The following is a 27724-nucleotide window of genomic DNA, read 5'->3' on the forward strand; positions in this document are numbered from 1 at the left end:
TTAACTTCTTGAAAATTTGCACTTTTAGAGAGCGGTAAGGGCTTGTCTCTCTGTAAATTTGTGTACACAGAGTCAATAGGGCTGATGGGTAGGTAATCAAGTTGGTTGTGTCTTGTTTCCATAGACTGCTGTTAACAAAAATGTTATCTCTGAAGACACAAATCCACAGTCTGATAGGTGAGACTAAGCAACATAAAGATGCTTAATGGGATCCTCTGGACTGAGCACTGAGTCCCATTGGGTAGAGTGGTTTTCTTTAATCTTTACGAATATATAGAGGAGCCTCTGCAAACCCCATAAGATTGGGCCCATAATGTAGTTTATCACCTGTAGTGACCTATATATATATAACTTTTCTAAAAAGGTTACATGAATATATTGTCTCAAATAGTATATAGTTAGAAGTTATAATCCCCATTACCTGATGATATCTTTGAGCTTTTACGTATCTTAAATTAAAACCATCTTTATATAGGTTTTTTTTTTTAAAGCATCTTAACAAAAAAAAAAAAATACAATTTGATTTAAAAAAAAAATGAAAAAATCTGATTTAAATAAAAAAAAAAATAAAGATTTTTATCTACCCTGCCTGTCAGGTGACTTTTGTCTTACAAATTGTGCAGCACAAAATCTCCTAATCTCCCTTGCCTGTCTTTTTAACCACTTTTAATTCTAGATGAGGGCATTTACTGCAGTATTCTTGTACAGATTGTCTTTTGCGACCCATTATTGAAATGAGACAAACCCCACCTAGTATTTTAGTGCAGTTCAGCTGCCCAGTGTGACAAACATAACTATGTATAATAGATGGTTTTTCTTAGCTTTAACTGTACACTTGAATGATGCGCAGCATAACTTATTCACAGCTCCGCTCCAGAGCAGTTGGTTATAGCCACAGATGTAAATACTTGCTCCACTCATCGCGTTTTCTATGCATTAGTGAACTCCACTAAGGTTTGAGGCATCATTTTTCTTAGGTCCCCTTTCTATAAATTTTGATTATTAATGGTTAAAATATTTTTAGTCAGTCTGAAGTGAAATCACTGTTTATCAATGTTTACTGATTTAAAAATTGAATCCTGACAAGTATAATTAAATGGAGAGATACTGTTGATGTATCTAATATATTTTGATATTGTAAAATTGTTTTAAAAGATTTTTATGCTCAAAATAAAGTTTGATCATGTATATACCTTTTTACAAATGCATTCAATTTAAAAGATCAAGTTAAAATAGTTTTAGAGTGTGTATATATGCAAAGAAAGATTAAAATGTGACTGTGTGTGTCTGTGTGTTTGTGTATCAGGAAGAACAGTTTGCAATTATTCCATAATTTAAAAAAAAAGAGATTATATCAGTTGCATCTATGCTACTTCGTACCCTAAACATTCTCCATTTTTTGTGAAGATAATTTTAGAAATCTGTTTTAATCGGTTTCAGAGGCTCTTCATCCCCCTCCCCTGCCAAGAAGAGAACGAAGAAAACGTTTTTTCAGTTAAAGTAATTTTAAGTGAGCCTTGTGACAATAACAGAAAAATACCTGAAGTGATTTGAAGTAACAATACTTGTTTCACTATAACAATAATCTGAAGCTATGTGTTCAGTATGGTAAGACATAATGCAATAGAATAAAACCAGCACAGTAATTGGGTTCAGAGGACAGGGAATCTAGTGGTGTTTATATGCTTTAAATGTAACCCTTTAAAAGGTTTTATTTTATTTATTTTAAAGGAAAGCAAGGAACATTAGAGCAAGGCCAACTGTGTACAAAATCCAGACTTTCCTGGTTTTCAGATGTTTAATGGCTTGCCTTGGTTAGCTTTCATATTACTAGAACTAGAGACATTGTGCCACCATGGGATGACCTTTTGTCTGATCAGAATAAACAAAGATCCTATTGGTTCCTTAGTTCTTCAATGTTAAAAGGGACTGGAAATATTTTAACAACTAGTAAGGAAGTGAAAAAATAAATAGATGGGTGAAATAGAAGACAAGTCAATGGTATATGTGTACTCTTGACAGGAACTCAGAAGTGTATAGGAAGCCATCTTTATCTGCATTTTAACTCTGGGGGCAGAACTGCATCTGTCAAATGTTCTTTCTGTATTTTATATTTTTGTGTACACTTATTATAGGTTTCTAAAGAATGATTTGACATAAAATTGCTGGTAAAAGTGGATGATGTTGTAATCTGACTTAAAGTCAACATAACACCCATCAATCCAGACTGGTCTAGTCCCCTGACTTATATGGACAAACCATTGAATAAGGCAAACCGAAATTGCAACTATGAAGGTGCAGGCAAATGTTGAAAAAGGTGCATTAATTTGAAGCACCACGTCTAAAAGTTTATAATTTTGCTGTCCTCTGGCCCATCCAGAGAAGGGAAAACAACGCAACTTCATTGGCTATGTCAGCCAACAAAAGATACCACTGTGACCTGCTGAGTGATGTCAGAGGAAGGCCACTGGTGTGAGGCACCTACCAGAGATGACATATTTTTGTTGTCCCCACTAGGGAAAATGCCATACTGGATCTGGTGTTAGCCTCTGAGGATGACCTGGTGGGGGAGGTGCTAGGAAAAGGGAGGCTAGGGGACAGTGATCATGAAATGATCCAGTTCGCTATTCAGAGAAGGGTGAGGAGGGTAACTAGCACAGTGCAAATGCTTGACTTTAGGAAAGCCAACTTCGATGTGCTCAGGGCAGTAGTCAGGGAGACGCTCGGAGCCCAGGGGGTAGCTAGTATGGGGGTCCAGGAAAGGTGGTCCTTCTTCAAGGAGGCTATCCTTGGGGCACAGCAGGACATAATTCCTCTGTGCAGGAAGGTAGGAAAAGGGTCCAAGAAACATTCATGGCTGAGCACAGATATCCAGGCTGGCCTGAGGGCGAAGAAAAAAGTGTACTGGTGGTGGAAGCAGGGGGCAGGGACAAAGGAGGAGTACACCTCCCTGACCCGAGCTTGTAGGGATTTAGTGAGGAAGGCGAAAGCAGCACTGGAGCTTAGATTAGCTTCTGGGATTAAGGATAACAAAACGTCCTTTTTCAAGTATATATGTAGCAAGAAGTGTCAGGGTAACATTGGACCCCTACGAGGCAGGGCAGGGCAGTTGGTGATGGATGCGCGAGAGAAGGCAGAACTCTTCAAGTTCCTTGCCTCCGTGTTCCTGTCTGCTGACAATGGGGTGCTCTCGGGTGACAGCATAGAGAGGCCCGGGAAGGGTGAGTCCTCCGACAGTTAGTTCAGACCTAGTTAAGGACTACCTGGAGGGCTTAGATGTGTCCAAGTCAGCAGGCCCGGATGACTTTCATCCACAGGTGCTGAGGGAATTGGCTGGTGTCATTGTGGAGCCATTGGCACGGCTGTTCAAGGACTCCTGGTGCTCGGGCCAAGTCCCTGAGGACTGGAAAAGGGCCAATGTGGTTCCTATTTTCAAGAAGGGGAGGAAGGAAGAGCCTGGCAACTACAGGCCAGTCAGCTTCACTTTTATCCTGGGGAAGGTCTTTGAAAAAATTATCAAGGGCCATGTTTGTGTCCTGCAGGGGAAGTGACGTTGAGAGGTAACCAGCACGGGTTCATGCAAGGCCGATCCTGCCTGACCAACCTGGTCTCTTTCTATGACCAGGTAACAAAGAGCTTAGATGTGAAGGAGGAAGTCGCTGTCATTTTCTTGGACTTCCAGAAAGCCTTCAACACAGTGTCCCACCCAAGTCTGGTGGGCAAGCTGAGGGACTGCAGCATTGACGAATGCACAGTCACATGGGTGGCAAACTGGCTCCAGGGGAGAGCCCAGAGGGTGGTGGTGGATGGGTCAAAGTCGACCCGGGAGGGTGTGGGCAGTGGAGTCCCCCAGGGCTCGGTCCTCGGGCCGGTGCTGTTCAACATCTTCATTAGTGACCTGGACGAGGGTGTGGAGAGCATGCTGTTCAAGTTCACTGAAAACACCAAGCTGTGGGGTAAAGTGAATCCACCAGCAGGCAGGGACTGCATCCAGGTAGACCTGGATAGGCTAGAGAAGTGGGCGGATCTGAACAGGACGCAGTTCAACAAGGACAAGTGCAGGGTGCTGCACCTGGGGAGAGGGAACCAGCATTATGGTTATAGGTTAGGGGCTGCCCCTCTCGGCAGCACAGAGGCAGAGAGGAATCTTGGAGTCAGGATTGACTCTAGGATGAATATGAGTCGCCAATGCGATGATGCAATAGGCAGAGCCAACCACACCCTGTCAACAGGGGCATCAACAGGGTCATCACTAACAGGTCCAGAGAGGTCTTGCTCCTCCTCTATGCGGCGCTGGTCAGGCCACAGCTGGAGTCCTGTGTCCAGTTCTGGGCCCCACACTTCAAGAAGGATGTGGAGAACCTGGAGAGGGTCCAGAGGAGGCCACTCGTATGGTTGAGGGCTTCTGGCCAGCCCTATGAGGAGAGGCTGAGGGACCTGAATCTCTTCAGTCTCTGCAAGAGGAGACTGAGAGGGGATCTTGTGGCTGCCTACAACTTTATCGGGGCCAGCAGTAGGGACTTGGGGAAAGTCTGTTCACCAGGGTCCCCCTTGGAGTCACCAGGAACAATGGGCACAAGCTAAGGGAGGACAGGTTTAGGTTAGATATTAGAAAGAACTACTTCACAGTAAGGGTGGCCAGAGCCTGGAATAGGCTTCCCAGAGAGGTGATGCTCTCACCTTCCCTGGAGATCTTCAAGAGGAGACTGGATAGGCACCTGGCTGGGGTCTTATGACCCCTGCCCCCCCCCCCCCCCCCCGTGCTCCTTCCTGCCTATGGCAGGGGGTGGGATTTGATGATCTGTCTAGGTGTCTTCCGACTCATTGATTCTTTGATTCTATGAATTCTCTTTAATCTTGACTTGGATACTCCAAAATCCATACAATTTAAAATTATCCTTTTCTCTAAGGCTATGTACAGGTGCTCCCAGGATCTGACTACAATTATGTGGCTTGCTGTAAGTGGTATGATAGTAGATAAGGTGCTGGCTGTACAGACATTTGCCAGTGCTTGGAACCTGATCCAAGTCTGGTTAGGGGAAGAGGTGGAGATCAGTGGGTGCTAATGTGTCCAGCAGAGGGAGAGAGGGCTAGGACGTTCCTGTAGAGCAGGAGCAGGCAATTATTTCAGGTGGAGGGCTTCTTACCCAGATTTTCCAGGCTGTGGAGGGCCGCATGGGTAGCTCTGCCCCTTAACAGTTGCCCCACCCCCTGGGCACCATGTCAGGACCAGAGTCCCAATGTCTTGGGACCCATGTCCCAGGGCCAACACTGGTGGGGCCCAAAGTGGGGCGCAGTTAGCAGGAGTCTGTGGAGCCAGGCTGGGCTACACCAGCAGGGAGGGGGGAGCTGGCCCAGCTCCATAGAGCCCCTGCCAGCTGGGACCCTATACCCCTGCTACCCTGCTCTGGGCCCCACTGGCCCTGAAGCACTGGTGCAGGTCCTGTGCTCCCACTGGCTCCCTGCCCACTCACACCCAGTGTCCCTCAGCCCTGAAATACAGGTGGGGGGCTGCGCACAGCCCCGACCCCCCTGCTTGCCAGCAGGAAAGAGCTGGTGTTGAGTGCGGGGAAAAGTGGCCCCTCACCCACCCCATGGCTGGGATTCCCTGCTGCAGATGCTTGCAGCCCACATGGGGCTGTCTGGAGCAGGCACAGGCAGCCCCAGGTGGGTGGCAAGCAGCTTCAGTGTGGGGCATCAGGCATGGGGTGAGCAAGGGGCCGCTCTTCCCTGCATTCAGCACCAGTTTGTAACCCAGTCGTGCTGCCACCCTAGCAGTGGGGCCGGGTTACAAGGTAATGATGAGCTTGGAGAAGAACGGCCTCTCACTCGCCCCATGCCCATGGTGCCTCGCGCTGTAGCGGCTCACAGCCTCCGTGGCACTGCCTGTGCCTGCTATGGACAGCCCTGTGCAGGCTGTGAGTGCCTGCAGCAGGGAGTGTGGGCCACGGGGCAGGTGAGAGGCTGCTTTTCTCCGCACAGGGAAGGAGCACAGGGAAAAACTGAGCACGAGGAAAAGCAGCACCTCCCCTGTCCCGTGGCTGGTGCTCTCTGCTGCAGCTGCATGCAGCTGGCACAGGGCTGTCTGGAGCGGGCACAAGCAGCCCTACATAGCCTGTGAGCAGCTATAGCATAGGGCACTGGCCATGGGGCAGGGAAGGAGCTGCTTCCCCCCAATGTTCCTTCCCTGCCCAGGGTTCATCCCCCCCCACTTACCTGTGGTTTCGATGTGGGGCAGCCACATGCTCCCAGGCCAGAAGCCCTGCCAGGGTCTTCTGGTTGTGGGGGCGGGGGCGGGCAGGCCCCACTGTTGTTGGAGCCCATTGGGTTTCCCCTGGGTCCTACTGCCCTTGGTTTCTGAATTTTGCCCTCCCCTGCTGTAGAGGTTTATGGGCTGTGTAGATGGGAGCATTCTCAAGATCAGAGAGGCTAGCAGGTCCATAGAATCATAGAAGTCAGGTCGGAAGAGACCTTATAGATCTTCAAGTCAGACCCCCTGCCAGGGCAAGAGAAAAAAAAATGGGCTGAAATGATCCCAGCTAGGTAGGCATCAAGCCTCCTCTTAAAGATCCCCAGGGTAGAAGCCAGCACCACTTCCCTTGGAAGTTGGTTCCAGATCCTAGCTGCCATAACTGTGAAATAGTTCTGATGGATGTCTAATCTAAACCTCCTCTCCAAAAACTTGTGGCCGTTATTCCTTGTTTTTGCAGGAGGCGCTAGGGGAAACAAGGTCTCACCCAAACCCTTCTGGTCTCCCCTAGTGAGTTTATAGACTCTCACCAGGTCCCCCCTCAGCCTTCTCTTGTGAAGGCTGAACAGGTTCAGGTCCCGCAGTCTCTCACTGTAGGGTCTGCCCTGGAGAACCCGGATCATATGGGTGGCCCTCCTCTGGACCCTCTCAATGTTGTCCACAACCCTCCTGAAGTGGGGCACACAGAACTGGACGCAGTACTCCAGCTGTGGCCTGACCAGTGTTGCATAGAGGAGGAGGATCACCTCCTTGTCCCTGCTAGAGGTGCACCTGTGGATGCACGACAAGGTCTGGTTAGCCTTGCCAACCATGACCTCACATTGTCAGCCCTTGTTCATCTTGGAGTCCATAATGACTCCAAGATCCCTTTCTGCCTCCGTGCTCTCATAAAGGGAGTTTCCCATCTTATAAGTGTGCTGCTGGTTACTACTGCCCAAGTGCAGCACCCTGCACTTGTCAGTGTTGAAGTGCATCCTGTTTTTGCTAGCCCACCCCTGTAACCTATCCAAGTCTTGCTGCAGTCTTTTCTTCCCTACTAATGTGCTCACCTCATCCCAAATTTTGGTATCATCAGTGAATTTAAACAGATTGCTTTTCACCCTGTTGTCCAAATGATAAAGAGATTGAACAGCGTGGGCCCAAGGAACGAGCCCTGGGGGACTCCGCTGCCCACTTCTCCCCAGGTCAGATATGACCCATCCACCACCACCACCGTCTGAGTACGACTCTTCAGCCAATCTGCAATCCACTGACTGTGTAGGCATCAATGCCACAGTCACCCAATTTTTTAATGAGGATGGGGTGAGACACGGTGTCAAAGGCCTCGCTGAAGTCCAGAAAGACTACGTCCATGGCGACACCTGCATCCAAGGCTTTTGTGACCTGATCATAAAAGACAATCAGGTTGCCTTGACATGATCTGCCCCTAATGAAACTGTGCTGGTTGCCCTTGAGCATCATCTCTGAGGCCGGCCCATCACAGATGTACTCCACGATGATCTTCTCAAAGAGTTTCCCTAGGATTGAGGTAAGACTGATGGGCCTATAGTTGCCTGGGTCCTCCCTCCTCCCTTTTTTTTAAAGATGGCTACCTTCCAATCATCCGGCACCTGACTTGAGTACCACGTGCACTCATAAAGCCGTGCCAAGGACCCTGCAATAACCCTTGCTAGCTCCCTCAACAGCCTGGGGTGGAGAGCATCTGGACCCGCTGATTTGAACATGTCCAGCCCCTCCAGAAGCTCTCTAACCCAGTCCTCCCCAACCTGAGGTCTGGAGGCATTCCCCTCAAGTCCGTCTTCCATCACGGTGGGGAATTCCTGGTCCCTCCCCAAGAAAACAGAGGTGAAGAATTGGTTAAAGAGGTCTGCTTTCTTCTCTGGCGCAACCACCAGATTGCCCAGCGTATCTTGCAGGGGCCCCACGTTTCCTGGTGCCGCCTTCATCCTCCCTATATATTTGAAAAAGGACTTTTTATTATCTTTCATCTTGGACGCTAGCCCTAGCTCTATATCCGCCTTAGCGTTCCTGACAGCCCCCCTACGTCATCCAAGCAGAGGTGGTGTACTCCTGTTTGGAGTTAGCACCCCACTTCCACCGGGTGTACGCCGCCTTTTTTGCAATCAGGCATTCCGGGATGCCCTTGGTGAGCTAGGGGGGCTTTCGGGCACTCTTGCCCCACTTGCTTCTTGTTGGGATGATCATCCCTTGGGCTTTGAGTATTGTCTCCTTAAGGAACTACCACTCATCTTGGGTACCGAGTTCCTCTGCCCTTGAGAACCCCAGTGCCTCTCCCACTAATGTCAACTCATTGGAGTTGGCCCTTTTGAAGTCTAGAGCTACTGCCTTGCTGTTGGCCCTTGACAGCCTGTGCCGGATGGTGAATTCCAGCAAGCGATCATCGCTATCACCCAGGTGGCCAAGGAGCTTTTGAGGCCCCTTATCAGGTCGTCACCTGTGGCCAGGACCAGGTCCAACAGGGCATTTCCTCTGCTGGGACTGTGCACCTCCTGAATTAACTGGAGGTCCTGTATCTCAGCCAGGAACCTCCTGGAACAGTCCAACCTGGGTAACTGTTCCTCCCAGCAGATGTCCGGGTAATTTAAATCGCCCATGATAACTACATCCCTTGCCTTAAGTGCCCCTGCAAGCTGGCCTGAAAATTCCTGGTCCAGCTCCTCCCCTTGGTTTGGGGGGTCTGTAGTAGACCCCCACCATTAAATCCCTCTCCCCACAGCCTCCTTGTATCTTGACCTGGTCCATGGAGCAGTGTTGACAGTTATCAGCAGGGAACCTGGTTTTCTCTTGTTTAAAAATTGCATGCTGTCCGATGAAAAAATCCACAATTCTCCAATCTAAAATTCCCAAGTCCATATTTTCCTCAATTAAAATGAAATGTGCCTCTCTCTCTCTTGCTCTGTGTGTGTGTGTGTGTGTGTATATGTGTATCAGTCAAACATAATCACAATGTTTTTTTGATATATATTTAAAATTTTAAAGCAATTTGGAAGCTTACCAGTGTCTCAATTGTTATAATAACATACATTCTAAATATCTAAATTTTAATTTATACCCTCCTTGAATAGAAGAATCGCTTTCTTGATTTGCAAGCAACACTCCTGTTATTACATCCGACTATATTACTGGCTTTTTCCTAGCGTCGGCATATTTTTGATTTAGTCTCTTTGAAGTCTATTGCACACCTCTCACCCCAAGATATTCTTTAGTACCATAGTTTTAGTGAATGATTTCTTGATTTATGTATTTGATTTTTCTGTCTGTACAGGACTTTGCATTTGTCCTAGAATTTCCTTCAATTAACATTGGATATTTTTTGTAGTTTATCAAGGTCATTCTGAATTGTAATCTTATCCTCCAAAATGCTGGCCACTCCTTCCATCTCGGTGTCATCTGCAACTTTTTTTTAAGTCTCTTCAATCCTGTTCTCAACGTTCTTAATGAGAATATTAAACAGTGGTGGACCCAGGGCAGATTTATAAAATTTGGGGGAAGTTTAAGATCTTGGTCTTAATCCGCCAGATCTATCTATCTATCTATCTATCTATCTTATAGATATAGATTAGAAGCTACTTACTTTCATGAGTTGACCTCTCCTTGAATATCACTAATGCCGTAAGTGGTCTACCTACAAGTTACTAGATAAAAACAACAGGCAGAAATCATAGCAGGGTGCTCCTTAGATACCCAACACATTCAGAAATGCATATGCTTTTGTAGGTGGCAACCTGCTTTATCAGATGCTGTTGCTTATGAAAACTTATACATGTCTGAAATACTTGATCTCCCAGGCTGCATCCACCTGAGTGTGGATATTTGTTTCCCCATGGACAAGCAGCAGTGGCGCACCTTGTGCTGCTGCTACTTATCCCCGGGAATGCCTGAGCCACATGCCCTCTGGCATGTGGCAGGTTATGTGAGATGGGGTAAGGGAGGCTGGGGACAATACTGGGCTGTCCCCAGCAACCTTACATGGGGTCCTGGGGGGCTCCTGGAGCTGCAGCAGTGGTGATCCTGTTGCTTGGAGCTTGGCTGGCAGCCAGAGTGAGGATCTCGCCAGGCAGGCTCTGGTTTTGGGTGGCATGTGCTGTCCCCATGTAGGCTGATCTGCGCTTTTTTGTGTGTGTTTTTTGACCCTGGGATCCTCATTCCCTTTGCTGCTACCCTGGGATTTCCCTGGCACTGCTACCATGCAGTACGGAAAACAGCTGAATGTATGGTAGACATGTCTGTGACACCACATGCTGCATGGCTATGCTCATCTGGACAGGGCCCAAGGTGCCAGTCTGCCCTATCTTCTGCCTCACTTCAGGATAACACTGCAAACTACCTCTGTTTAAACAATGGGGAGAAAGGTTTCTCAATTGTAATAATGAATTAAACTGGGCATGCCAACAAGTAAATCTTGTTCTCTAATCATTTGAGGGGAACTGAGTGTCTGCAGGTAGAGGTGCTAACACTGGAGGAGATTTTAGTGGGGTTTAGTTCTGTGATTGGGTAGAACATCTCCCTCTCCCCCTCCCTCTTTCATGGTAACATTTAAAAAGGTAATTCTATAATGGGAAATTTAGAGTAAAATAGTGTGTTGATGAATCTTTTAGTTGTTAATTTTTTTTCATGTTTTGGGCACGGCTCTAGACCAGGGGTGGGCAAAATACAGCCTGTGGGCCAGATCTGGCTGGCCTGCTAGGCCATTCTATCCACCCTACAGGGCCCCTAAAATTTTTAGAAAATTAATATTCATCTGCTTCTGGCTGCCTGTCAAAGATGACAGGAGCCAGGGGCAGTAGGACCCAGGAGAAGCCAGCAGCAAGGCCCACCCCACCCCCAGCCCCCTATCTGGAAGCCTGGTGCCTAACAGGGCCTTCTGGCTTGGGAACCTATGGCTGTTCCTGCCTCTCTGTGCTGCAGAGGGAAACTCAGATAAGAATGTGGGGGGGGGGGGCAGGGGAGGACTGTGGGCCCTCGCTCCAGTCCTTGGGACCGAGCCAGTTCGTGCTGAGTTCTGCATTCATGGTCGTGCAGCCAGGAGCCACATAATGCCACAGTGGCTGGCAGCAGCCAGGAAAGCAGGGAAATGGCAAACAAATGGTGTTTGTTCAGGGAGGGAGGGACAGAGTGTGTGTGTGTGTGTGCAGGGAGAGAGGGCCAAGGTGTGTGCGTGTGTGGGGGGGGTGAGTCCCACATGCACACCCTACCGTACACTTGCACCCACACCCCTCCTCGCACTGTCATACACACAGACCTCACCCCACACCTCCTCACACACCCCAGCCACCCTCCCCCCACACAGTCCCCCCACTAACTCCATACCTACCCACACCCCACATATCCACACACACACCCACATGCCTCCACATCTATTGCCCCACAAAACCTCACATACCCACACACCCATAGCTCCCCACAAACCTGTAGCCATCCCTGATTCCTCCCAGCCCCGCAATATACAAGAATAAAACTTCATTTTAGGCTATTGTGCAATCACCTCTATGTACACTACACAAACACGTGTCAATCAGGACAAAAATATTTTTTGCAATCAAATTTAATGAATGTTGTAGATGTTCACTTTTTAGAATATAACTTGGTATTTTTCTGGTTTTGAGATGGCAAAACCCCTTGCTGAAAGAAGCACTTCTGTGGGCAAGGGGAGGCACTTCTGATGGAAAAGGGCAGGGGGCAGGACTTCTGGTCCAAAGTTGGTGACCAAGGAGTGGGGCACCTGTCAAGGGTTTGGGCTACACATGTAGCTTGCCAAAACTCAGTAAGCAGCCCTCCAGTCAAAATAATTACCCTCCCCCAGTCTAGATTCTAGAGTTCAGGCACATTTTTGGTTTGGGTCGAACAAGCTTGCAGATTTTTTTTTTCTTTTTGGTACTTTAAATAAAGGCCAAGGGAATGGAGAGCTACGTTTAAAAAACTGCTAGAGGAAGAGAGCTGATGGTGGTTCCCATATTATCCTGCTATCTAATATCTTAGAAGAGTACTTCAGAGTGAATTACTTTCAATCTTTCCTGTTGACACTGTTCCACTTTATACAGAATCTCTTAATTATTCATTGAAGCAGGGACTGGAAACCTGGTGTTCTAACTGTCCAGATATAGTGTCAAATAGTTTTTTCTGCCTTGATCCTGCATTTTTGTGAATAAACTTGGCCAATTGTGTGCCCCAGGGCTTCGCGTAAAAGATAATATGCATGAGCTCCCTCCTGGGATAAACGTTGAGGTTGAAAACATCCATCTTCTGTGAGAGAGATTGGGCTAAGTAGCTTAATTAAGTGAGTAACCTCACTTCTACTGGCTGTCCTTCTAAAAATTGAGATATGGTACTGAAGCCTCTTTTCTGCAGTTAGATGGCCAGGTATTTTCACTTATTTTAAAATGACTTTTTCATACATAAGTGGCTAGATTGTACATGATAATAATTTCAAGTCTCCAAGTTGAGTTTATGGTCCTGGGTATGAATGATAAAACCCTAAGGGTGCCTATAGATATGCAACGAGGCTGCTCCAATACACTGTAATTACAGCTTATCGGAGCAGGCTCAATTGAGCATGCTGGAGCGTGGCAATTACCGTGGTCCAGCAGACTCCAGTGTCATGAGTATCAGTGTCCCCATGCTGGAAAATGGCGGGGGGGCACTCATCAGAGCTTTAGTTAAAGGGCCTTCACCACCATTTTTCAGCACAGGATACATGTGATGCTTCAAGTGCTTTAATTAGAGTGGCTCTCAAAACTGCTTTAAACCATTGCCCCCTCCCCTCTCCCGGAGCACATATATAAACCTCCTAAATGTCCTGCAGTTGTTTTACTTATGCTGCCATGGCTGTAATCCATTGGGCCTGAGCTGTATGCTGCTTGTCATAAAAGAGAAAGGGAAACTGTCGTGGTTTTTCTTGTGAGGTCTTTGTGATTCTGGAACTTACTCCCCTCCAGCCATGGGATACTCTCAGTTTTATGTGCATATAGTTGTCACAGGCCCCTACTTGTGTTTGGGGGAAAATGCTTGCAGTTACAGTGGATGTGCATATGAAATAGTTAGCAGTGTCAACAGCCTCTGCTGTTACTTGGAGTAGAAAAAATAATCATATGAAAAGTGCAGACTGTTGCCATGCTCAGATTGTTTTTGACAAATGCTACTGGCAATGGGCAAGATTTTATGAATGTATCATTTAAAACTTCCTGATTTACACCTAGGATTAAATGTATTTAAATTTAGCCATACTCTCCAGTTTTCGGTGGCCTTGTATGGAAAGCAGTTAAAACCTTCAAAGGATAAAAATGAAGATTATTGGGAGTTTACAAGAAAGTTGCTTTGATTGCTTTGGAACTACTGAGTAGCTCTTCAGATGATAGTGCACATTATCCTGGTTCAGCTTTCTTTGGTAGAACCGCTCATTTGGAATAACACTTCCCCTACCATGATAGCTATATTTAATAAAGCACATTCACTAAGAAACAAAACCTGGACGATCAACTCAAAGATCTTTGCCTCTACCAACGATTTAGGAATATCAGAAAATAAATTACTTGGGCCAGTTGACCTAATGCATCTTTTCCAGTTACTCTTCAGGATTCTGCAGCCGTTATTTTTACATTAGCTGGAGAGAAGTGAATAATTGTAAAAGACTGTCTGGGTTTGGGGGTGGAGGGAATTTTGGCTTGATGCATTGGAAATAAGTCAGTTTAGGCTCTATGAGCATGGGCTTACTACAAATAGGTTGGGTCAAAGACATCTAACATGTTCAAAGGAGCAACAAATATAATGAAAATAGGACAGCGATAGGAGTTACCAGAATGTTGGTAAAGTCTGTAGGTACTTACTTTACAGGAAGGTAGATGATGAGCAAGATGAGAAATCATGTAAGCTAGCAGGAACATTCAAGAGGGTTATCATTAATGGCAGTAAATCCTCATAGAGTGAAATGACGACTGGGCTTCCACAGGGCTTTGTGCTGGAAACAATCCTGTTTAACATATTAATGATGGAGATGGAAAATGGAACTACTGTTTTTGCTTGGTATGAAAACTTACAAGTGGTACAAAATCAGGAGAGAGAGTTCATACAGTAGCCAAAGTAATGAAATTGTAGAAGCTTTTGGACTGGGCAGGTAGATTCATTTTCAGTACAAGAAAAATATATAGCATCGCTTTTGAAGCAGTAAGACCAAAAACCAAAACATCAATTAAATGTATTAAAGCTTAATGATACGCAAAAGGAGTGGAAGCAGGAAAGCTATGGGTTTTTGCTATGAATGTGTTCCAAACAGTGGAGTATATTGCTTTAAAAAAAGGTATGAGATTAAAGCTTTAAAAAATTGTGTTCCATATGATTACACCGGGAACCTTTTGTGAAGTTTGGGTAGCTTACTTGAAAGGATATTTAGTTTCTAAAGAGAGCACAGAGAAGGAATGGTATTATATGACTGGCTGATCTCATGTTATGGAAAGGCACGCTCATGAAAAATGCTATTATGTAGTCGAAGCCACAGGCAGAGGTGGGGCTCATTTTTTTTTTTTTTTAAGTTTTCAAGTCTAGGAGTAGGCACTGTTACATTTTTAAAGGAGTAGACAGTATATTTTTCACTGGTAGAAACATGAGAAGTAAAGTTTAGGTTACATTTTAGGAAGGGCTTCTGTAGAGTTGTTAGAATTTGGAAGTTTTCTGTGCTATACTGGAAATGCTTGTCTAACCAAAAGGTAATCGCTACTTACAAAGTACCTTGAGAAATGGTCTGTAAATGTCAATACCAGTATGTACCTAGATACTTAGAATATCAAAGTATGATTTAGCTAATCAGGCTTGCTGAAAAACAAAAGATCTCTTTTGGCAATGTGTGAAAGTGAATTAGCTTTGGTTAATCACAAACATTTTATTTCTATTTGCTTTAAAAAGAGCAAATATTGCCGTTATATTACCAGCCACTGATGGAAGGATTATGAGAAATGGTCCAGGCTGAGCAATATGGTGAATATATGAACGTTTGCTACTTTGGAAGGTGACATTTACAGCCCTGTTACAGAGGAGATGCATTCCTGAGAGCGGGTACGAAGCATTTCATGAATTCACTCAATCTAGTCATTTTATTTCTGAATGGTGATCTGCACCAAGTGTCTGAGTTGAGCTCAGAGGTCCTGGTTAGTAGTTGAGCTCTTGGTATCGACTTGCCTCAGAAGCCATGGGGAATGTAAAATGGTTGGTGGTCCAGAGTGACATTTTCAAAAGGTGTAAGGATGTGTCTGCCTTTCGGTGTTACTTATGCTTCAAAGTGATCAAGGTGCTTTTGAAAATGGGCTTGAAACCTGTAAGAAATGTTAAGTCTAGCTACTTAACAGTAAGTGTATTAGTTTTGATTAAACGTTGACAGCTTGATAGTTCAAACATTGACACCTGACAGTCCCATCCATCTGTCTCTCCCCTGCGCCCTGTGACAACATCAGGCTGAGCATCTCCTCTTGGCTTCTCACCAAATGACTACTCAGGCACTATGTCCTTCAGTGAATATTATTATTATTATTATTATTATTAATTTTTAGAGACTTTGGAGTCTGAACAGGGTCTAGGCACTCTAGTTGAATCTTGGGGCCCTCATGCATTTGTGGTTTGTAGGCTTTCTATTTTCTGCTCCAGAGAGGTGGTCTGGTTGCCTGTCTCAGGGTTCAGTACCAGTTCCTTTTTAGGTTTTGAGCTGTGCTAAATCAGCAGCTCTGACAGCCAGAAGGATTACCACCACCACTGCAGGTTGCGGAGTAAGGCAAGATGACCCACTTCCTCAGTTAGCTTGTAATGTACAAATCTACCCTGCCTTCCACCTCCTCAATCCAAATCCGGTCCATGGGTTATCTGTTTGACACCCGTGCTTTACGTTTAAAAGGGAGGTTCGTTCAGAAACTCTGCAAAGCTTGCATCTGTTTCAGTGCATCTGACAGCTCAGAGCCATCATGTGAACGAACTAGAAGGCTCATACCTTTAGAGAAATTCTGGGGCACAAACTCCTGGAAAATCTGTTTCTATTGTTGTAGCTAGCTTATGGTTTAGGATGTTTATATTTAACTCTAAATATGATCACCCAGTGCAGAGGGGCACTTTAAGGAACATGTTTGTACAACCTAGGAGTTCTGTGGGAGTTTTTGAATTCTCTGCACATAATCGTTAACAGGCCTGATAAAGATTATGTACAGAGTTCAGAAACTCTCAGAAAACACTTGAGCTGTACACTCGGGTCTCTCTTTGTGCAAATACGCTTTTATGCGACAACCTACTTTATACCAGAAACTCTATTTGTGTGAGAAAACTTTGATCTTATGCGAAGAAGCATGCAACGTGGCTATGCAGTGACGTGAGTGAAGCATTGTGGGAGGGTGAGTGAGGCGGGTATATGGTGCTATCATGCACTTGCCTCAGTCTCGCATTGTCCATTGTTATGTGTGGTGCTATGCTACTTGCACTCGTATTGTGGTGCATCTATTTGCCTTTATTATTGAATTTAGTGAAATAATATCATCTAATTGACCCTCTAGTGCATCTTCCAACCCCCTGTTCTGAGCTAGCCATGAAGTGAAGAAGGAGGCTGGTACGTATCCCTGTTAATTACATGTAATAATGGATTCGCTTTAAGCAAGGTTTTTTTGGACCGCAACCCTTGCATAAAGTGACACGTGAGTGTACAATCATATTCCTTAACGTGTCCCTCTGTGTTGGGTGTTGGGGGTGTTTTTAATTATTTAATTACTTTATGGGTAGGAAAGAATCATATTTAGAAAACTATGGACATTCATACACGTACTTTTAGTTCTCAGACACTCTGGTGATCCACCGATTTGGAGCAGACTCGATTAAGTGAGTCTACTCCTCATGGGAGCAGATGCGCACCACGCTGCGCCGCTTGCAGTTGTATAAGCAGTGAAATGCGTGTTAGCGCAGAGAAAATGGTGGTGGTGCATTTTTTTAAATGAAAGCACCTCCGAAGTGTTTTAGTTCAAAGGCGCACCACCATCATTTTCTTTGCACTGACGTGCATTTTGCCACTTTATACAAAGCACCCGGTGCTGCAGTGCTTGAACTTGTAAAAATGCCCATTATAAATAAATGTCAGAAACTTGTTCAGATGAACAGAGACAAATCTTGCTCCAATATATCCTGTCCCTTATTTTAATTTCCCTTCTCAGGAAAGGTTATTCAGGCCTCCTATGTCAATTCCCATTATTTCTGCCAGATCTGCTGGAGGCTGCGCTGTGTCAGTGACTGATGATAGGTGCTCTTACCCACAGGGGTTTTGTTTTTAAAGGCCTCTTCATTGTCATCTTGTTTTTGTCCTCTTCAGCGTTAGCAGCTTTTCTTCTTTCAGCCTCTCTCTTCCCCTTCACCTGCCCTTGGTTTTACCACTTCTAAGTACCTCATTAACTCTTCACACTCTTACATTTCTATATTTCCTTCTCCACCACATTCTGTGTTATTTTTTTGGTTGGTTGGTTTGTTTGTTGTCTCCTATCCCTATCCTGACTAACAGAATCCAGTGGACTGGAAGTAGGAGTAGGAACTGGGATTGTATGAGTTCCCTTGCTGTTGCATTGAAATGTTGCGTGGCTCTAGTCAAGTCACCGTTTTTCCCCTGTAGATTGTAGTTTGTCATGGGAAACGTAACTTGATAAAATACAAGAGCCCTGATAAAGAGGAGTCACTAGTCTTGCAATAGTTTTCTATCAAAAGTCATAAACTCAGTGATCACTAGACACTTGGTTTGGAAACTTGCAATATTAGTACTGGGTATTGGAACGAGAAGAAACTGTGCGTCGAAGAAGGGGTTTGTCTAAATCATCATGGCAGGGGAGAGAGGGCACGACTTACCAATTTTCATGGGTTGATCATGGCCTAAAGCTCTATTAATGTGGTCGTTTTGCAGTGGCCCCTCCCCTCAGCACTGATTGGCATAGAGGCCGCAGGGGAAGAAGGGGCAAGGGGGGTGGCTGCTATCTGGTTTATTGCCCTTCGTGTTCCCCTGCCAGCCAGCACCTTCCCCTCGTGGCAGTGAGGAACCCACTGGGAAGTCGACCTTTTAATTTTATTAAGTTTTATTTTTGGTTGATTTTTACAGACAATCCCAAATTAAGTAGGCCTCCATTGACTAGATATGTTTAATATGTTCTAAATAATATTTTCAGAAATTGGACTTTTTGTAAATTTGAGATACAGAGTTGCTCTAGGACCACATAATTGTCACAAAATACTGTAGCCACGAAGGCTGCACTTATTGAGAGATGAGTAATTGTCAGTGGTGTGGACGCAGAGCTATGGTTATTTAACTGTGCACTAGTGTACTTTCTAATTAAAAAACTGTCAGTATGCCTTTAGTATTTTCCTAAGTATGCTAGTGTTAATGTTGTGTCAGTAGCTGTGCATCTGCAACTCTGAATTAAATGTGTTTTTGCCTAGGACATTATCTTCTTATTTGCCTCACAGGACTGTTCAGGATTAATTTGTTCATATTTCCACTTTACTTTGAAAATTCAATTTATTTGATAAGGTCTAAGTGGTGTGTTTTTCCCCTTTTTCTTTTCTATCTCTCTTCTTACTCTTTCTGCTTTGTTAATTCCCCCCCCCCCGTACTTTAACCCTCTTCCCTTTTTCTGTCACCCCCAAACCAACAAAAAGAATAAAAAAACAGCAAAATATATAGACGTGCTTCGCCTATCGTTGTCTAATTGCAATCACTAACGCCATGTTAGGTGTACAGATCATTGTACTTAGTGTTGCTACTAGGGTACCATTATGACTAGTTATCTAACCTTTAAAGCAATGATTTGCAACCATAATGTTAGCGGTGCTAGATGTGCAAATGTGATTCACAGGAAAAACCCAGAGATTTCAGGTAGAGATCCTGAGTGTCAGAAACAACCTGACGTGTTGTGGTCTTTCTGAATTCTTTGCAACAAAAGAAATGCTTTATTATTTGTCTGTAGTTTAAAAAAAAGAAAAGGAAAAAAAAGAAAATGGCAAAAAAATAAGAGGGGGCATTTCCTGAGGGGTGCCTTGAGTCTAAAAAGCCCGAGAACCACTGCTTTTAGACAATCAAATGTGCATTTCTTGCCTCTTCCTCAGAGGATGCTCTGGGTGTTGTATACCCTCAGAAGTAAAATACTGAGGCAGATGCCACAGAACTTATACAGTCTGGCAATTCTGTTGTTTCTAGGAAATACATATACAGTAAAAGCTCTGTTATCCAGCTCTCCCAGAAATGGGAGATGCCAGTTAATCAAATATTCTAGTTAATCAAATGTATACCGTCTGGTGCACTCCCTGGCATCAGTGTGCCAGGAGACAGGGAGGGGAACCTTGCGCAGGCTGCTTGTCCTGGACCGTGGGCTGTGCTCGCAGCAGTGGTGAAACCCGGAAGTGGTACTTCCTGTTTCGCGTTTGCCGCGTCCCTCGGATGCCGCTTAATAGCGTTTTCTGGCTAATGAAGTGCTGGTTAACACAGCTTTTGCTGTAATAATGTTTCCTTTGCAGATATTGTTTTAATATGGACAGCTAAATGGTATTTTTTTGTTTTACTTACAGTCCCTGTAAATAAATAAGATGAACTAGCATTTCAAATGCTTGACCATGACCTTTGACCTGGACTTTAAAGTGGATGTTAGTAGAACTTGGAAGGAAAAGCTATCTCTTCTGGATGAAAATTTAAAATTTGTATTGTGTTTCTTCCCTCGTTTCCAAGACTGAAAGGACAGAACCTTTATATTCAGAACAAGACCTGAACATTTCTTAAAGCGTTCTTGTCAATGGCACCTGTTCCAATACAATTTTCTTCTTCTGGTTGAAGTTGGTGTGAACCACTTTGCCTGTGCAGAGTTCTGTTCACAGCAGTGTATTCTTGTGTTCGTACGCAGTAGGTTCTTTATTACCACAAATACGTTCAATCACCTTCCAAAATAAGGGTTTTAACTTAACTGGCATTGTTCTTAACTGCCGTTCTCAATAGATTTTAAAAGAAATATCTTCTGGAAGAAGGACTATTTGAAGGTAGACTGCTCAAAAATATAGTTTGATTTGCAGGTGTTGAACTGGATTAAAGGGGAAAACAGATTTCTTCTTCGTTTTATGTTCAGAACCACCAAATCAAGTGGAGGAGAAATTCAAACAGATTCCTGGGATAGGAATGTACAGTTAGGTGTCCGTCAAGTTGTACTATGATTGAAAAATGTGGAGTTGCTTTTAAGATATGGACTACAATCATCTGTGCTACGTTTCATCAAAAATATGGCATCTAGACTATATTACATCTTTTTCACCATTGATAACTTTCTGCAAGGCTCAAAGATGAAATAATGCTCTGCCAGTAGATAATAAAGAGGTGAAAAATAGCGAATAAGTTTGTCAGTGAAAGTTGATACTGAAAAATACATGTCCTCTCCAACAGTATTTGGAAGTGTATTGGCCACAGCACAGTTCAATGAAATCGATCCTGAATAACAAGCAGCATCATATACTTGTAAATGATAAATGTTGCCCTCCAAATAAATCCTGGCATAAGGTTTGAAGAAAGGTTGAGGTAGTGTTTATCTAAACATAATCTCCAGATACTTAAAAAAATGAGATTAAATTTATTAATAGCAAAAGCCTCTAGAGCAAAACAAACAGGAGATAGTAAAGTAACTTGGGAAATGCTGGTGTTCTTTCTGCCTAAGATCATCCCCTCCCCGCTATGATTTGTCTCTCTTTCTCTCATGAACTTATATTTTTTGTGTGTTTAAATTAAAAAAAAAACTGTGATGATTTGCCATCATCCTCTATTATTAACTGATAATACAGAATATCCTGCTTGCTGTTCTTCTGACAGAAAATGAGGCAGAAACCTGGCATTAGTCGTGGAGCTCTGAGGTTCTTGTGTTAAATACGGTCCTCGAGGCAGTATCTTTTGCTGCTTTGGGTAGAAGAGATAACAAAACGTGATGAACAGCCTATTTCATGTTTGACTCTTTTATCAACCTAGAATGAATGTGGTAGGAGTAGCAAGGAAGACTTTTTAATCTCTACAGATTATGCTTAAGCATGTAACTCCTATTCAGTCATTTATCATTCTTGTTGTTACAGTGGCAATAATTAGTGAAAAACAATGACAGTGTATTTGACTTAACATTTGCATGTTTGTTTGGTTGGTTAAATGATCTGGCTTTGCAGCAAATATAAGACCCTCTCCTGCTCTATGGCAAGGCACAAACATTCCTTGTCTATGTGTTACGATTCATTAATTGTAAAGTTAAAGGGATTTTCTCCTCCCCTCCCACATTGGTTATGTTTCTAAGGAATTTTTCTTCTTTCTCAATCATTGTGGAGGTGAACAGCCTTCAATCTCAATCACTGAGGGCTGTTCATCAATCACTCTGAGCACGGCACGTAACGACCAGTGTTATTTGCATCAGTTGTTTGGACAGATGCAAATTACACCAGTGTTTGGATGGACAGATGACTGGCCTTCCCCCACCCCAGAGAAGCCACTGTACCAGATCAGGGGGGCCAATCTTTTTGATAGGCTCATCAGAAATTGGCCTACACCATCCCAAGGGTCCCTCTGATCCCTGTTTTCTGCCTGATCTATTGATTTGCTTTCTGCTTCCTGCCCTGTCTGCTGTTGTGCTTCCCCAATATGCTGCGTGCCACACACACAGGTTGCCTGTACTGCTTAAAGCATGTGCACTGTGGGTTGGCAACTCCTGCACAGCATGGTAGGGTAGTCGCTTCTTTACACTGAATTTTTTATTGGCATCTGCCAATATGGTTGGTAAATAATAAGCTATCAGTGTTGGCCAAGAACATCTTTATCAGTGGACCTGTAATTTTTTACTATGTCATGATGTGAGGAAGTTTGACTTGGTTTTCTTTTCATGGTTTTCTTTTAATTTATTCATGTACACCCTCCCCCCCCAGAAAAAAATAAAAAAAGGCTTAGGGTGACTTACTATAACAAAATCATGAAAACAGATGGACTAACAAAATAATAATAACACTACTTCCCAAAGAATATCCGAAGTTTAATTCTACCTGCTAAAAGCATGCATGCCCAAATAAATTTCCAGGATTGATAACATAGTAGTTGACATATATGCATGCTATAACTGATTTGTTTTAAAATGCAAGGCATTTTAAAGTACTGACATAAATAAACCTTTTTTTGTGTGCTCCAGCAGCCTTCTGCATCGCATGTATCAACATCCTGGCACTTAAAAATGATGGCTCATTGAATGAGCTTTAGTTCAAGTGCCCCCAACACCACTTTTAAGCACAGGGTGGCACTTTTAAGTGGGGCACAGGCAAGCAGGGCAAGGGTGAATGTGAGCTGCCTGCTGTGGGCTTGGGGCTCTCTGCCCTGCTGTCTTTGCCCCGGGAGCTCCACACCAGCTGTGCACCCCCTGCCTGCCCAGCAATGGGGGATGCAACTTGTGCGGGGCAGGGGGCTCCCTAGCAAAAGACAGTAGAGTGGAGAGCCTTGAGCCCACAGTGAGCAGCCCAAATCCACCCTATACAGAAATGGGGGGGGGGCACTTGCCCCCACCATGACTCCCCCTGGGGGATGCATGGAGTGGTGAGGAGTTGCGCACCCCATGCCTCCTGGACAGGCCACCCGTAGCTCCATCCCACTCCCCATCCTGGCCCCAGGTCCCATGCACTACCCTGGCTGGACAGCTCCCTCATCCCCTATGCCTGCCCCTACCCCACTTGTTCCCTCACCATGGGTCCTTGATCTGCCCTTCCACTCCTCCCCTGCCGTTTTCCCTTCATACACTTATCTGCAGGGAGCTGCTCTCCACACTGCCCGGCTGTATTCCTGGCCATGTTCATGCATGTGGCACATACATGCAACACCCCTGCATCTTGCTCCTGGCAGCCCCAAGCAGGTCCCCTTGCAGGCTAGAATGCTGCCTACCTACAAGGGGAAACCCATCATTTCCTGAGGTGGGCATTTGGGGTCTCCAGGCCAGTGGGAGAGAGGGTACCTAGGTGTCCAGGGCCCTGGCCAGAAGGCATAATTATTGGTAAATATTATTGGCTACAATGGCCAAAAAAAAGCTGATAGCCAATAAAGTTGTTTCCCCTTTTAATGATCTGAGAGGCAACCAATATATCGGGGCACCTTGATTAAAAAAAAATAAAAATACAAATAATTTGAAGCACTGTGGGGTTCAAACCTTTCTGAAATCATGTAGGTTATAAACTCTTTTTAAATGAATGTTGAGATTTTCCTGTAATTGCCTGTTTTGAAGAGCTGGGGCTTTAAGGAATACTGAACACTGCAAGAATGATGATGAAATTGCAAGGGTTGGCAGCACTGTAAATAGATTCAGTGTAGGCAGCATGACGAGTTTGTCATTAGGGATGGGGATAGACACGCACTTTGTGAATGAGTTCAGATGTTTGTGAAATTGGCAGTGGGGCTTGGGTACACATAGATATCACTTTATTTTGCAGGATTATCTGTTACATATCTTGTGTGCATACAATATGTAAATAGGTCTCTATACGCTAATTATTTAAACAGTATATAAAACTATGCACAATTTTACAGGTGAATGTTCTCTTGTCTATTTTAGGGAGTATGACTTCTGCAACTTCACCTATCATTTTAAAATGGGACCCCAAAAGTTTGGAAATCAGGACTCTTACAGTAGAGAGGCTACTGGAACCACTTGTTACACAGGTAAGTTGTGTTTTGTATATTAGTTACCTTGCACGTGATGCCATATCTAATCATAAAACAAAAAATCTTAGCACTTTGTTAGTAGAGAAGTACGACACAGTATTACACAAAAGCTGTACTGTTCTCTTTGTACTAAGCACTCTGCAAACATCAGGTTAGAGGCTCTTTTTTCAAAGACTGTATGGTTAAGGAGAAAAATAATTCAAAATAGTATTCCTTTTCCTTTATATGCACAATATAATATTTAAACAATATATACTGTATTTTATATTATGTTTATATATGACATAGTAAAAATGGGTCTCCTGGGGGTCGCTGATATCTGTTGCCCAAGTCATCATATGTAAAGGGTAGGTCTTGGGGAGTGCTTTGAAAGATAAGTATACAGACTTTCTCAAGTATTAGACAGCCTTGAGTATAATATGCCCTCTCTCTGCCCAATAAGTAGTCATAGCAAAGTATGGCTGGAAGGGACCTCATAAGGTCATCTAGACCAGTCCTCTGCTTATAGTAGGGTCATCCCTGACTGTTGGTAGATACAGGATTTTGTAAAGGGGATGCCAGAGCAATGACCATTGCAGCAGGGGTGGCTGCATCCCTGTTTCCAGCCTCCCCTCCTTTCTCATCCCACCGGGACAGATGCTATGCCCTAAGAACAGCAGCTAGGGACTATTTTAAAGTCCCAAATCAGGTAAGAATCTGCCCTTCCCTCCAATATCCCTCCCTTCCTCAGTAGTATGTTCTCTCCCCTGCCCACCTCTGCCACTGTCTCCACCTGGCCCTAGGTCCTGCTCCAACCAGGCTGCATGGAGAGTTGTATTCGGCCGGGGGAAGTGGCAGCAGCAGTGGGTGGGCTCCTCTCCCTGAGTCCTCTCATGGTGTGACAGGGAACACCTGTAGGGACCAAGCAGGAAGAAGGAACCTGTCCACTGCTACTATCCAGAGATGAGGGAGGAGAGGAAGGGAATAAAAAAGCAGGGGATGTTCTGCTGAGCATGAAGGGAAGAGGGTGGTGGGGGAATTTTTACATGGTTTGGGGATTTAAATGAAATTCCTGGCTGCTGCTTCCATGGTATGAGCTGAAAGGGGTGTAATTGTGCCATTGTACTCCTTCTGGATCTACCCCATCCCTGACTCGGTCATCCCAGCCAGGTGTCTGTCTAACCTACTCTTGAAAATTGTTTTTTTTTTTTTGCAGCTTGTTGAGGCAGCTGTTCCAAAGGCTGATTTTAATTGATTTTTATTGATTACTTTAAAAGCAACAGAAAAATCAGAAATACATGCATATCTGAAACAACAAGTACTAAAGGAGAAATGAATGAAAAAGGAGGTGGGAAGAGGGAGGGGTAGAACAAGAAAGTAGTCTGCAAGGAGTAATAATTAAGTTACTTAAATATTCCAAGAACACTTTCTAAAAATTGCACCAAACTTTTCAAAGTGGTTAAGCTTGCTAAATATGACTTTCTCCATAGATGCCATCTGCACCATCTCTTTATACCAGATTTCAACCTTTGGAGGTGCCCTACTTGTCCAATGCAATAATATAATCCTGTATTAACTGATGAAGTTTAGCCTGTTCCAGTGCTTAATTACCTTCATAGTCAGGAAATTCCTCCTAACTTCCATCATAAATTTCCTTTGCAGCTTAATGCCATTGCTACAGCCACAGGAAAAATGTCTGTCTGCATCCTTTTTATAATCAACTATCTGGTATTTGAAGACTATCATCAAATTCCCCTTTGGTCTTCTCATCTCCAGATTACCATATTTTCTCAAATATTAGACAGCCTTGAGTATAATATGCCCTCTCCCCGCCCAATAAGTAGATTCTACACATGGAAAATGTATAACTTGTGTTATTATTGGCCAGGTATAGAATCTAATAATTGGAGGTTTGCCTTGAATTCCCATCCCTCCCCACCCCCCACACAGCATGGAAAATAAATCTGGGTGGGGAGGGGTCAGGTAGGCTCCTTGTGTTCTGCCTCCCCCAACAGCTTCTTCTCCCTGCAGCCCCTTTCCCTCTCCTTACTGTCAGACCCTGCTCTCTCTGAGCATATAGAAGTGAGGAGCAAATTTGGAAGTCCTGACCTTGAACTAAACATAGCTGTAGTAATTTACATTATAGTACTCATAGACTTAGTTTATGCAGAATTGATGCATTTTACCTTTTTGAAGTTGCCGCAAGTTTTAGCACAAGCACTCCATAAACCAGTGCTTCCCAACCATTTCCAGCCCAAGTAATACAAGTTTTCTGTGACACCTGTTAAGGCGTTCCCCATCCTCATCCCTACTCTAGCTCATTGCCATAGTGGTATTCTGCCGCACACCTTTTCATTTCTGATGGCACACTTTTGTGGCATGGCACACTGATTGGGAAACACTGCCATAAACACACTTTTAAGCAGCTTGTTCTGTACTATTTGTAGTACAAATTGGGCGCATCTACACGTGACGCTGCAATGTTGTAGCAATGCAGTACGGTGATGTAGCATCCATGGATGTCTACATGTGACCAGCAGCTACTTCACCGTAGTGACATACCCTCCTGGTATAGCACGCCACAACAGTGAAGTAGTTGTTAAAAATAACTGCCACACATACGGCACTGTACAGGTTGTTACTGCACCGATATATAGTACTTCCAAAAGGAAGAGGTCTGACACAGTATTGCACAAAAACCGTACCAAAAGGAAGTACTAAATCACAGCCCAGTAACAACGTTGACATAGCAACACATGTAGGTGTGCGCACTATGCATGATATTAGTGCAAAGCCAAGAGGCTCATGTTTTACCTTATCGTTCATTGGGCTGGACCCGGTGGAGTCAACAGCATTTTAAGCTTCTCAGTACATGTGTGCTCTCCAGATACCCGCTCCACAAAGGACCCATGTGCTAATTAGCCCCCCACTCATGACTGGAACCTGGTGTTCTTGTCACAAGCCCCGGGATTCTTCAAAAATTGAGATGGAGCTGCAGTGCAAGGCAACCTGATCTGGCTTCACCTCATGGACACTAATACGTGACAGGCTGAGAGGGGATGACAGAGGGATTCTGGGTGAGATGTTTGGGGCCCTGTTTGGTGATGTTTGCCAGACATCTAAGGCTGGTGAAGAAACGGGACTGATTAGAAATGGGAAAGGAAGGCACAGCTCAGCTGTGGGAGTGAAGAGGAAGTCAAAATGTACGCAGTGTAGTGGTTCCCCATGACTTGAAAAAGTTTTGGCAGTAAGGGGGACCACGCTTAATGGGGACTACTGTGCATCTTATTTAAATGCCCTGCACTAGCCTATCCGTGTGGCAGGTTCCTATCAGTATGGTTGCCCAAGATTGGGCTATGTGTTTTATAGTCATGCTCAGTGTTGGCTCCGTTTAGTCAACTTCAGAGCTGGTTTCCATTATTGAGTGCATGCTGCTTTTGGCAGCAGTTTAATGATAGTCAATATATTTAATGAGGTTTCCTTATATGTAAACGTAAGATGAGGGTCTTTTGTCTTCATGGTGATTGGGGAAGGAACCTTGTCTTGAATTCATGTAAAAATGGTAAATAATTTTAGTTATTTATTTTTTCCCTTACCAAGCCTCTAGTCTCTTTTTGTCACACTCTGTTGGACTCTTTCCAGTCTGTCTACATCTTTTCTGAAGTGCTGAAATTAATATGAGTACTATTTAGCACAATTCAAATAAAAATGGTGTTAAGTATTTTTAAAAATGATCTCTTTGTATGGCCCCCATATTGCTTGTTTTACATTACATCACT

The 27724-nt window shown here is 44.3% G+C and overlaps 1 protein-coding gene across 2 annotated transcripts in view; it reads left to right on the forward strand.

Annotated features, from left to right (window-relative positions):
• Positions 1-27724, forward strand: part of CTNNA2 (catenin alpha 2) — an 870740-nt gene that overhangs the window by 74007 nt on the left and 769009 nt on the right. For both annotated transcript variants that reach the window (XM_019552979.1, XM_019552980.1), the window contains exon 2: positions 23857-23963. In XM_019552979.1, the coding sequence (XP_019408524.1) occupies positions 23862-23963 (102 nt within the window). In that variant the 5' untranslated portion in view covers positions 23857-23861. The remainder of the gene's footprint in view (positions 1-23856; positions 23964-27724) is intronic.

Source organism: Crocodylus porosus, unplaced genomic scaffold, assembly GCF_001723895.1.
Source record: "Crocodylus porosus isolate Cpor-Errol unplaced genomic scaffold, CroPor_comp1, whole genome shotgun sequence".
NCBI lineage: Eukaryota > Metazoa > Chordata > Crocodylia > Crocodylidae > Crocodylus > Crocodylus porosus.